At 37.6% G+C, this 11,177-nt stretch overlaps 1 protein-coding gene and 1 non-coding gene across 3 annotated transcripts; both read right to left on the bottom strand.

The window, feature by feature from the left end:
• LOC131541782 (Z30 small nucleolar RNA) lies at positions 1-100 on the bottom strand. The gene has a single exon (XR_009271592.1). It is a non-coding gene; the product is annotated as a Z30 small nucleolar RNA (small nucleolar RNA).
• A 4,458-nt stretch (positions 101-4,558) lies between these two features.
• On the bottom strand, positions 4,559-10,719 carry orai2 (ORAI calcium release-activated calcium modulator 2). Of its 2 annotated transcripts, XM_058777323.1 has the most exons (4): positions 10,562-10,714; positions 9,162-9,207; positions 7,950-8,185; positions 4,559-6,981 (listed from the first exon to the last, which is right to left on the bottom strand). In XM_058777323.1, the coding sequence occupies exons 2-4, from the start codon at positions 9,196-9,198 to the stop codon at positions 6,409-6,411; spliced, it is 846 nt and encodes a 281-aa protein (XP_058633306.1). In that variant the 5' UTR covers positions 9,199-9,207; positions 10,562-10,714; the 3' UTR covers positions 4,559-6,408. The 2 variants fall into 2 exon arrangements, with proteins under 2 accessions (XP_058633306.1, XP_058633307.1); XM_058777324.1 differs by lacking the exon at positions 9,162-9,207 and having other exon boundaries at positions 10,562-10,719.
• Positions 10,720-11,177: the final 458 nt, after the last annotated feature.

Below are 11,177 nucleotides of genomic sequence, written 5' to 3' on the forward strand. Positions count from 1 at the left end.
CAGCTCAGAGAGAAGATTAAACGTGGTCAGTCAGATCTTGGTCAATGATACCAAAGGGCAGCAATACCAAGTCAGTTAAGTTCTTTCACTCATCATCGCTGCAGGAACTTTGCATGGTCATTTTCAACAATTAAGCAGAATCACTTACCAGCTACCAAAGTTTGAATAACTGACAAACACTTTAACCAAAACATGTGATACTAGACTCTGGCATCAAGGATCACTTAAAAAAAAAAAATCCTTACAGATGATAGATGACAAATGTCATCGTCTGGTCAGTTTCCAAAGACGAAAGTATCCTAACTTACAAACCTAACTTTTCCCTCAAACCTGCTTGTTTCTTAAAAATAGCCAAAAATCAATAAATACTTGCTTGGTTCTGTATAATACACATGTGAACTTGATCTAACACTTCAAAAATCTTGGAAACCTGCTTGAAACTGGTTTTCAACAGCATCTTCATACAAAACCACTGTTTGTCAAGTCATTGACTGATTAGGTAACAAAAAAATTGCTTTTGCCTTTCAACCTTTATAGTTTGTTTAGGCATATAGAGGCCTCTTCTGCACACCTGTTCACACTTCATCATCATTAGCCTGTGGCGTAACACAGCTTCACCTGAATTACTAATCAAGCCCAAGGGATCATCAGTAATTTAAAGTGTTAATTCATGTCACTGAGGTCAAAAGAGGTTAAGCTGCTCTCAAACTCCTGGCTGTTAATTCATTCGGTTTGGACAGTTCCCTGTTGAAAAACCCCAGCATATGCTGGTTAGGTAGGTTTTGAAGCATGGATGCTGGTTTGAGTTGGTTTAAGATGGTCATGTGCTGGTCCAGCATATGCTGTTTTTTTTCAACAGGGTTGTACTTGTAACTTATCAAAAATATTAGAAACGAGAGCTTTTTAAACAGTCAAACAACGGTTTTTGTAGCTTTCTGGACTGAATGTGGATTTTAATATGAGGAGGCTCAGGAGGGTTTCCATAGGTTGGCTGTGTGTGAAGTGTAAGCAAGCATACTGCTAACTGCAGGTACAGGTGCATCTCAAAAAATTAGAATATCGTGAAAAAGTCAATTTTTTGTAACTTATTTAAAAAAATAAAAAAGTGAAACTTTCATATATTCTAGATTCATTACATGTAAAGTAAAACATTTCAAAAGTTTTTTTTGTTTTAATTTTGATGATTAGAGTTTACAGCTCATGAAAGTCAAAAATCCAGTATCTCAAAATATTAGAATATTTCCTAAGATCAATCAAAAAAAAGGATTTGCAAAACAGAAAAGTTCTTCTTAAAGTATGTTCATTTATTCAATCAATACCTTCCAGTTAGGTATCAACCATAATTCCTTCAAAAACAGCCAGAAACCTTGGAGTTGTGATTGATGATAAGCTGACTTTCTCAGGTCCTGCATTGCATTATACAATATTAAGAAGATCAGGCCCTTTCTCTCGGAACATTCAACACAACTCCTTGTTCAGGCTCTTGTTCTGTCCAGACTTGACTATTGCAATGCTCTCTTGGCAGGTCTTCCAGCCAATTCCATCAAACCTCTACAATTAATCCAAAATGCCACTGCAAGATTAATCTTTAATGAGCCGAAAGAACGCACGTCACAACTCAGTTCATCAATTTGCACTGGCTACCAACAGCTGCTCGCATAAAATTCAAGGCATTAATGTTTGCCTACAAAACCACCACTGGCTCTGCACCCCTTTACCTAAAATCAATACTTCAGACCTATGTGCCCTCTAGAAGCTTGCGTTCTGAAAGTGAACAACGCATTATTGTACCATCCCAAAGAGGCACAAAATCACTTTCACTGACTTTTTCATTAACTGTTCCCTCTCGGTAGAATGACCTGCCCAACTCAATCCGTGCAGCTGAATCCTTAGCCATCTTCAAGAAATGGCTAAAAACACATCTCTTCCATCTTTATTTGACCCTCTAACTCTAGCACTCTCTATTCTAATTTTATTTTATCTGTCTTCTTTTTATAAAAAAAAAATACACATTTGACCCTCCATCAATTGCATATTTATTCTCTAACTGCTAGCTTTTCTTGTAAAACTAACACTAGCTTTCTTTTTTCTATTCTATCTACTTGTTTCATAAAAAAAAACAAAAACAAAAAAAAAAACACTAGGTTTCTTTTTTCTATATTGTATCTACTCGTTTTCTTTAAAAAAAAAAAAAAAAAAAATGTATGTGTACTGCGTTAGGCTAACTAAGACTTGTAGTAGCACTTGCATGTTTTTGCTCTTTTCTTGGTTTTGATTGCTTCTAATGTCCTCATTTGTAAGTCACTTTGGATAAAAGTGTCTGCTAAATGACTAAATGTAAATGTAATGTACTTGGTCGGGGCTCCTTTAGCACAAATTCCAGCATCAGTGAGGTGTGGCATGGAAGTGATCAGTCTGAGGCACTATTGAACCTTCAGCTCGTCTGTTGTTGGATCGACTGTTTCTGATCTTTCTCTTGAAAATATCCCATAGATTAGATATGGGGTTCAGGTCATGTTGGCTGGCCAATCAAGCACAGTAATATCATGGTCAGCAAACCACTTGGAAGTGCTTTTGGCAGTGTGGACAGGTGCTAAAGTCTTACTGGAAAAGGAAATCAGCATCTCCATAAAGCTTGTCAGCAGAAGGAAGCATAAAGTGCTCCAAAATCTCCTGGTAGACGGCTGCATTGACTTTGGACTTGATAAAACACAGTGGACCAACACCAACAGATGTCACGGCACCCCAAATCATTACAGACTGTGGAAACTTCACACTGGACTTCAAGCAGCTTGGATTCTGTGCCTCTCCGGTCTTCCTCCAGACTCCAGACCTTGATTTCCAAATGATATGCAAAATTTACTTTTAATCTGAAAAGAGGACTTTGGACCACTGAGCAACAGTCCAGTTCTTTTTCTCTGTAGCCCAGGTAAGATGCTTCTGACGTTGTCTCTGGTTCAGAAGTGGCTTGGTAGCCCTTTTCCTGAAGATGTCTGAGCGTGGTGTCTCTTGATGCACTGACTCCAGCTTCAGTTCTCTCCTTGTGAAGCTCTCCCAAGTGTTTGAATCAGCTTTGCTTGACTGTATTCTCAAGCTTGCGGTCATCCCTGTTGCTTGTGCACCTTTTCCAACCCAATTTCTTTGCATTTAATATGCTTTGATACAGCACTCTGTGAACAGCAACCCCTTTCAGTAATGACCTTCTGTGACTTACCCTCTTTGTGGAGGGTGTCATTGATTGTCTTCTGGACCACTGCCAAATCAGAAGTCTTCCCCATTATTGTGGTTTCAAAGAACAGGAAATATCCAGAATTTATACTGTAGGGATGGTCATTTAATGAAACTTATATGTAAATATTCTAATATTTTGAGATACTGGATTTTTGACTTTCATGAACTGTAAGCTCTAATCATCAAAATTAAAACAAAAAACATTTGAAATGTTTTACTTTACATGTAATGAATCTAGAATATATGAAAGTTTCACTTTTTGGAATAAGTTACAAAAAATAATGGCCTTTTTCATGATATTCTAATTTTTTGAGATGCATCTGTATACTGCAATCTAATGTGAAAATCTAGTGTAAAGAAATCTTATCTCTTTGCAGTCTAATTAATATTCTGTGGCAGATATTACTTCCTGTGCATTCATCACTTTGGAGAAGCTGAGAACATCACATTGTAGTAAACATTTTGCAAAAAGTAAATGTTATCTGGGTGTTTCATGTAGAAAATTTGTAAACAATGTACAGTATTCATACTATGTAATGCAGAAACATGCTATTCCAAATACACATTTATAGAAAAACTCCATTCACCATTAAACATTTTGAAGGTGTATTAGGCATTTAGCACTTTTCTGCATTATAACTAGACACATACTTGCTTTAATCTCATTTGCAATGCCTTTCTTAGCCAGCGTGTCGCCATGTAATTGACTGCAGCCTCACTTCATGTGTGCCTGCCAATCACAGCTGTGAAACCTGACCATTCACATGCTTCCCAGGAGCAACAGATACTGACCAGGATCAGTCTTATGCACTAATGTGAATCTCACAAAAACTTGTTCAGCCATATTTGACCCCAAAATTGAAATAAAAAGAATAGGCATTATATTTAGCATGAAGAGAAAATGAATCCCATTCTTTGCCATTTTGCATTGTAACATTACTTACATGGTAACATTAAGGAATTAAGCTCAATTTCCCCAAGTGATTTTAATTTAATTTTTTCTTTCTGTAGTACAGCAATCTTTACAAAAACAACAAAAAAAAAAATCTAAATTCTTAAAAAAATAAATAATATATATATATAACATTTAAACATTAAGGACAGTGCAGAGATGTGTAAGTAATTGTCCATTACGATGAGATTTGAGTGGTACGATCCAGGCATTTTCATGACTCATCCTCTTAAGGTTGTCTGTTGAGTCAGACAGTCATTTATTGTAAAAACATAATATGAAAGTCACAAAGAAAACAGCAGTCTGTTCTTTAACAGATCACCGAGGCATGTCAAATGTCCATTGGACACAGAAATGATAAATAAAGATTTGAAGTAAACAAAATAGGTTGTGTTTATTCGACATAAATTAACATACAAGTACAGTCAGAGTGAGAAAGGACATGCTCAACAAAATGTTTCGATAATAGTCGGCTACATGTTCTAGACGCAAAAAAACGTTTCACACTAGATATGCGTTTATCTATTGATAGTGTGGCACAATGCAACAGAACTATCAAAAATGACACAGAGTATTTTTCCACATACACACAAAAAGAAAAGTGCTTTTAAAAGCCCCCACAAGCAGAGTACACACAATTTTGGTCAAGTTCACTTGTCTGAGCTATGAAACGAGTAGTGCTTCACTATGCCTTGTTACAGAATTGACTCATGAACATACTATTAAATTAATGGTTAAGGCATGAAATGAAGCAGAAAACTATAACTCTGTGTTCTGAAAGACCTACAGCAGATGAAATCAGTCTGCATAATCTGAAAACAAAGCGGACATATCATTTCCATGGACTATACTACAAGTGCACTTTTGTCAGTTTAATTATTTAAGGCAGGCAGAAATTGGTCCGACTTCTTTTCCCCCTGGAATGTTTTCCTCAAATTGACTTAAATATCAGACATTATTTTGAGCTTGACGATAGGACTGCCAACTTGGTTCACATTAAACGGTTTCAGCTCGGCAAAGCTTTTTTGTCTTTCTCAAGTATTTTTATAACTAACTGTGCCCATTAAAAAGTCATTTGTTGGAGCAAACCATCATTGACCCTGGTTATTGACATTGACAATGTAGACTTCTAGTAGCCCACAGGAATAACATTCAATAGGCCTTGTGTGAAATATGGATAAAAACTCCACCTTTGTGCTTGATAAGTGACAGTGCATTATATCACACATGCAAAACCTTCAATGATATACAAGCGCGCAGTGAGTCTGGTTAAAGCGTCTAGATTTCACACCCAAGCTAAAAATACTGCACTACATATAGGCCTAGTACGAGTGATACTTCTGTAACAGATTTAAGATGAATCCTTTTTTGGGACGACAACTCTGCAGGCTGGACGATTACAGTATTATAGATCCACTACTAGCACAGATAAACTATACGGGGTGCGTCATTTTTTTTTTTTTTTTGTTTTCTTAAAGGGAAATGAACATTCAATCATTTACTCACCCTCACATAAAGCATTATCTCCTTCTTACATGTTATTTTGTCCATAGAGTGAAAGACAACAAAGTCCAGTGTGGTTTTGAACCACTGACCTTCCCGGTATGGACAAAAGCGGTTCAAAATATCTTCTTTTGTGCAATAGAGGTTTGAAACAACATGAGGGTGATTAAAGATGACAATGTTCATTTTTGAGTGAACTTATCACTTTAAACTGAAGCTCAAACAGGCATGTACATTATAAAAGCTGGATATTGCGGTTAAGGAAACTCTGGCAGTGACTCTGCAGCTCTGATCCATAATGGATCCAAGACCAACTCATTTGGTCTCATTATCTGTGGCACACTATCGATCCAGGATGGCACCGCAAAAGGAAGAGAAAAAGGCAAACGATATTAAAGCAAGCCATTCTGTGATATCCATTTTTATATATTAAGAGACATGGAAACAGAAAATGGCACTTAAAAACAAGTCCAAATGACCTACAGCCTAAAGAAATACAAAATAAATAGCCCTTGCGATAGAAATCTTGTAAACGTGCACCTTTTTGCTGTAAATCTCTCAGTTTCTACACAAGTAATCTTCCCACCAGGTAACAAGGCATTTCCTCTCAGAAGAAAAACAGAAAATAAGCCCGAAAGACTCGAGGAGGAGTTTTAATGTGCTTGTAAGCTTGAAGAGTCAAGCGATGGAACACTGCGCGAATCGAAGAGCATCCCTGGATCTCACACCGCCTGCAGCCCTCGCTCGTGGCCGTCCAGCTGCACCTTGATTTTGTGCAGTTCCTCGATCTCCTGATGGTGCCGCTCTGTTTTGTGCCGCACTAGCGAGCGGTAGAAGTGAATGGTGAACACCACAAAGATCAATCCAACTGGCACCATGATGATGGTGGAGGCCAAAGCCGCCTCCCAGCCGCTGTGGCCGGGCTGAACCGCAGGAGAGCTGCAGTTCTGCTTGAGGGCTGCCAGGACTGACGCGGATTGCGCCCCAGAGTCAACCGGCAAGAACTTTATCCAGCAGAGGAGCACCACCTCTGCCAGGAACAGAAGGATCCCCAGAGCGGTGGAAAAGCCCCAGGCCAGCTCAATATAGTGGTGCATCCTCTCGTGGGGAGACTCGGAGACGGAGTTGAGATTGTGGATGTTGCTGACGGCTTCTACATTGGGCAGGATGCAGGTGCTGATGAGGAGGGCGAACAGGTGGACGGCCACCAGCACTGTGGTACACACACTGAAGGCAATGAGCAGGAACCGGGGATAATTGTACTGCATCTCCAGCTGCACCTCCACCATGGCCACCTGGTCACAACATTAAAATAAAACCGGTAATGATCACTTAGAATGTTACAAATGGTTTCTATTTTCAAATAAATGCTGTTATTTTGACCTTTTCATTCAGCAAATAATCCTGAAATTTTTTTTTTAATAAAAATAAATACATAAATTAAGGAGCACGATGGATTTCAACTTTTTTTGAGCAGCATATCATAATATTAGAATGATCCTGTGACTCTGAGGACTGGAGTAATGATGCTGAAAATATAGGTTTGCGTCACAGGAATAAATTACTATTTAAAAAAAATAGAGAAGTTATTTCAAATTGTAATATTTCACAATAACACTTTCACTATTTTTGATTGAATAAATCAAATAAATGCAGCCTTGGTGAGCAAAAGAAAGGTCCACGAGCTTTAAGCTCGAGTTCATCTCGTAGTGGCTATTGGCGCCGACTAGACACTCGTTTATGACTGAATATTTTGGGATAAACTAAAAATAAATTGTTTTATACTTAAGTTAATTACCATAAATCACTTGCATACATATTCTATTGTATCCTATAATAAAATAGCTAGGATTATAATAATTGAACTAGCTAAAGTCTTTTGTTTGCTTCAAATCAAGGTTCGTAATGTTGCAAATCATCTCAGAACTGCTTGGTTTCATAACTTTTTACTGAAGAATGTTTGAAGTCCCTATGGAGAAAATGAATGTGAAAAACACTTCCGGTCAAGTGGGTGGTCACTGTTATGCTCTATCTTGGCCAAAAGTGTTTAGACACAAAGTTCCATCGGACAATGATTCAAGACAATCTTATCTCCACACCATCTGATGCTTCTAAGGATTTCAACAACCCACACCCTTTGTTTGAAGTTTAGCAACAGTTTCCTGATACATGCACTGAAATACAATCCACAAAAGAGTGTGGCAATGACAAGAGTCACATGCAACTGATAGCACACACTTATCACAGAGTGTCATATACTCACCATGGCAAAGCCAGACAGCAGGGCTGAGGTTCGGCTGGAGGCTTTGAGCTTGGCCCTGCTGAGGTAGAGCTTCCTCCACGAGAGAGCCTGGACCGAGTGGTGGTTGGAGGTGACCAGCTCCAGATAGCTGCGCCGAACCCAATCCCTGTAGTCCATCCCACCGCCATCCTGCAGCCGGTCTGAGCCCCCGGGCGCGGGGGAGCCCATTGGCACACTGAGCTCACTGCTCATAGTAACTGTGAATAATAGTTTAACAGTTAAACATAATATCACATAACATAACTTTCAATTGCGGCTTGAATGTGCAAAGCTTCCAGTGTCAATCGCTTCTAGTTATTTTAGCTGTACAAAAACAGAGTTATACTGTTTGTGATTGCAAAATTGTATTTGTTATAATATTATATTAATTTATTATCATAATCATAAACATTGTAGTGCAAATTGTTTTACAGTTTACTGCACTGTGTTATTCTTCTAGTTATTTGCCTAGAGCGGCTAAAGAAGAGAAATTGTAAGTCGCGATTCACAGAAAATAGTCTACACTGAAATATATGACCCTGGACCACAAAATCAGTCATAAGTAGCACAGGTTTATTTGTAGCAATTGTACGGAGCAAGATTATCGCTTTTTCTTTTATGCCAAAAATAAAGATATTAAGTAAAGATCATGTTCCATGAAGATATTTTGTAAATTTTCTTACCATAAATATCTCAATTTCATTTTTGATTAGTAATATGCATTGCTAAAAACTTAATTTGGACAACTTTAAAGGCAATTTTTTTGCACCCTCAGATTCCAGATTTTCAAATAGTTGTATCTCAGCCAAATATTGTCCGATCCGAACAAACCATACATCAATGGAAAGCTTATTTATTCAGATAATGTATAAATTTCAATTTTAAAAAAATGGACCCTTATGACTGGTTTTGTGGTCCAGGGTCACGTATAAGGATGTAAAAAATTAGGATGTAAAAATAAGTAATCTTACTTTCACAATAAGTACCAAAAATGGACCAGATATGGTGGTGTCGTGCTTTTATATATTTTTTAATATGCATCATGATAAAACTTTGTAAATACCATGGTATATGAATATGTTAATCATTCAGTGGCATGGTATTACTATCCGTTACAGTAGAATATTACTATTTGTTACAGAAGATCTACATGTGATAAGACGGCAGAAATTATTTTAAAAATGTGAAACAGACCTGATTGGCCTTGCCCTGCTTTAGGACTGGTTTTCATCACACATCTCTGGTTAAATAGAAAATTAATATGTTAAATAATTACAAATTACAATTAACACTTATAATCAGTAAATGCTAAAAATTAGCAAATGCAAATAAATGTTAAAATAGCACAAATGAATGTGAAATACTGTACTCTGCCTGTCTTGGGCTCTATGGTGCTGTATGCATTCTCAACACATGGTTACTCTTCAAAATCATTATATAAATAAAAAAGTATGTGTAAAACAAGTAAAATGTAACAATAAATTAACACTGTAAATAATAAAAATAATCAATTTTAAACATTACACAGACTTATCAAATACCTAAACTAAAAACCCAACTCTTCCCTGACTGCTCACACTATAGCTCGAGTATTATCTTAATCCTCACAGACATCTGCATCAGACATACTCACTTTTTATTGCACTGAAAGCAAATATAGTGCATCTGTATTGCATTGTTTTCTACTACAGCCTGGGGAAATATAAAAATATAAAATAGTAAAATATCCTTTCTGATCCACCTCATGCAAGTCTAGGGCTGTAGCTAATAGTGTTCAAGGCGGAAACAATTCATTAGGCCCGGTTAACTTGTTTTACATGTTATTTTAAAAATGATCAGGGGCCCAGGGTTCCTAGCTATGGCCCCGAGTCTAGACAGAAAATACATCCTCTACTGTAGAAAGAGATTATCTTACATGCATGCGTTAGCCATTTAAACAGAGAGGAACATGTTGCTTGCATTGACTGGTTCCCGATTCCTTCAGACCATGTATAAAATTATCTTGAATAACACCAAGATTAAGCCAACTAAATGAATACAGGAAGCTGATATATTTCCAATTGTAGTCTTTTACAGTGGCATGTAAATATCAAGGTACGTAACTATGGTAATGATTTAGCAACGCTGTATATCAAAGAATCATAATATTACCATCTGACACCATCACCGTACCAATGGTACACCTTCTTCTCAAGTCAGATCATACAGTGCAGCCACAATACATTTCATATGCTTTCCACATTCCTGCAACAGCGTGTGGTTATTTTTAAAGATGAATGTACGTTAGCTGCGGTCTGTTGGTCATTTAAACAGGCAGCAAATGAGCGCCACGTCAGACGCGAAACACATCCTCCGCTTGGGACCAGAATTAAACTACAGCCAACAGCCGCTGTGCAAACATGTACATCTAAACAAGGTGTGTTTCTGTGAGGTCGACTTATTAACTTGCAAATCGGAGCACAATGAGCGCCAGGCCACAAATGTGTTTCTCAACACACACAACTTCCCTTCCAAACCACCACAAGCACACAATATGAAAAAGCATCACCGATCACAAACGCACAGCTGTACTGAAATAATCGCATCCAACTCACCTTTGCTGTCAATCACTTTCTGTGTTCACATCCACATGAGACCCGACGGAAAGTGGATCTGGGAGAGAAATGGACGTTGACAGCTCTAGCCGGACTCGCTTTTCCGCTCAGCGATGTCCGATTCTTCAGCGAATCGTTCTTTTGAGTCGGCTCTTTATAATGTATCGGTTGAACAACGAAACGAATTGAATTGTTCGTTCACGATTTGGACTGAATCAGTCTGTGCGGTTCTCGAGTCATTAATTAACTGAACTGAGAACCGTTTCTGCGAGGACTCATAACGAGCCAAATAGCTTAAATGTTACAAATAGAATCTACTGGAAATCTGTTTATGATTTGACTGAGTTTTATCAACCCATAGAAATCAGAGTATAAATATCGATGATGAATTTTCCGTAGTGTAAATACAAATTATATTTAGCTTCTATAGGACTTCGTGAACCGAAGCTTGGCTGCAAGAACTAGGGAAACATTACATACCATTAGTTTAAAAATGTAATAGAAAAAAAAACAAATACATAATAAACAGCAATATGTCCATGTACATATGTTCGTTTATAATAGGTAATATGCCACGCAAGGATGTCAGGGACCACGTCAATTGTAATTACGTGCT

Source organism: Onychostoma macrolepis, chromosome 05 (assembly GCF_012432095.1).
Source record: "Onychostoma macrolepis isolate SWU-2019 chromosome 05, ASM1243209v1, whole genome shotgun sequence".
Classification (NCBI taxonomy): Eukaryota; Metazoa; Chordata; class Actinopteri; order Cypriniformes; family Cyprinidae; genus Onychostoma; species Onychostoma macrolepis.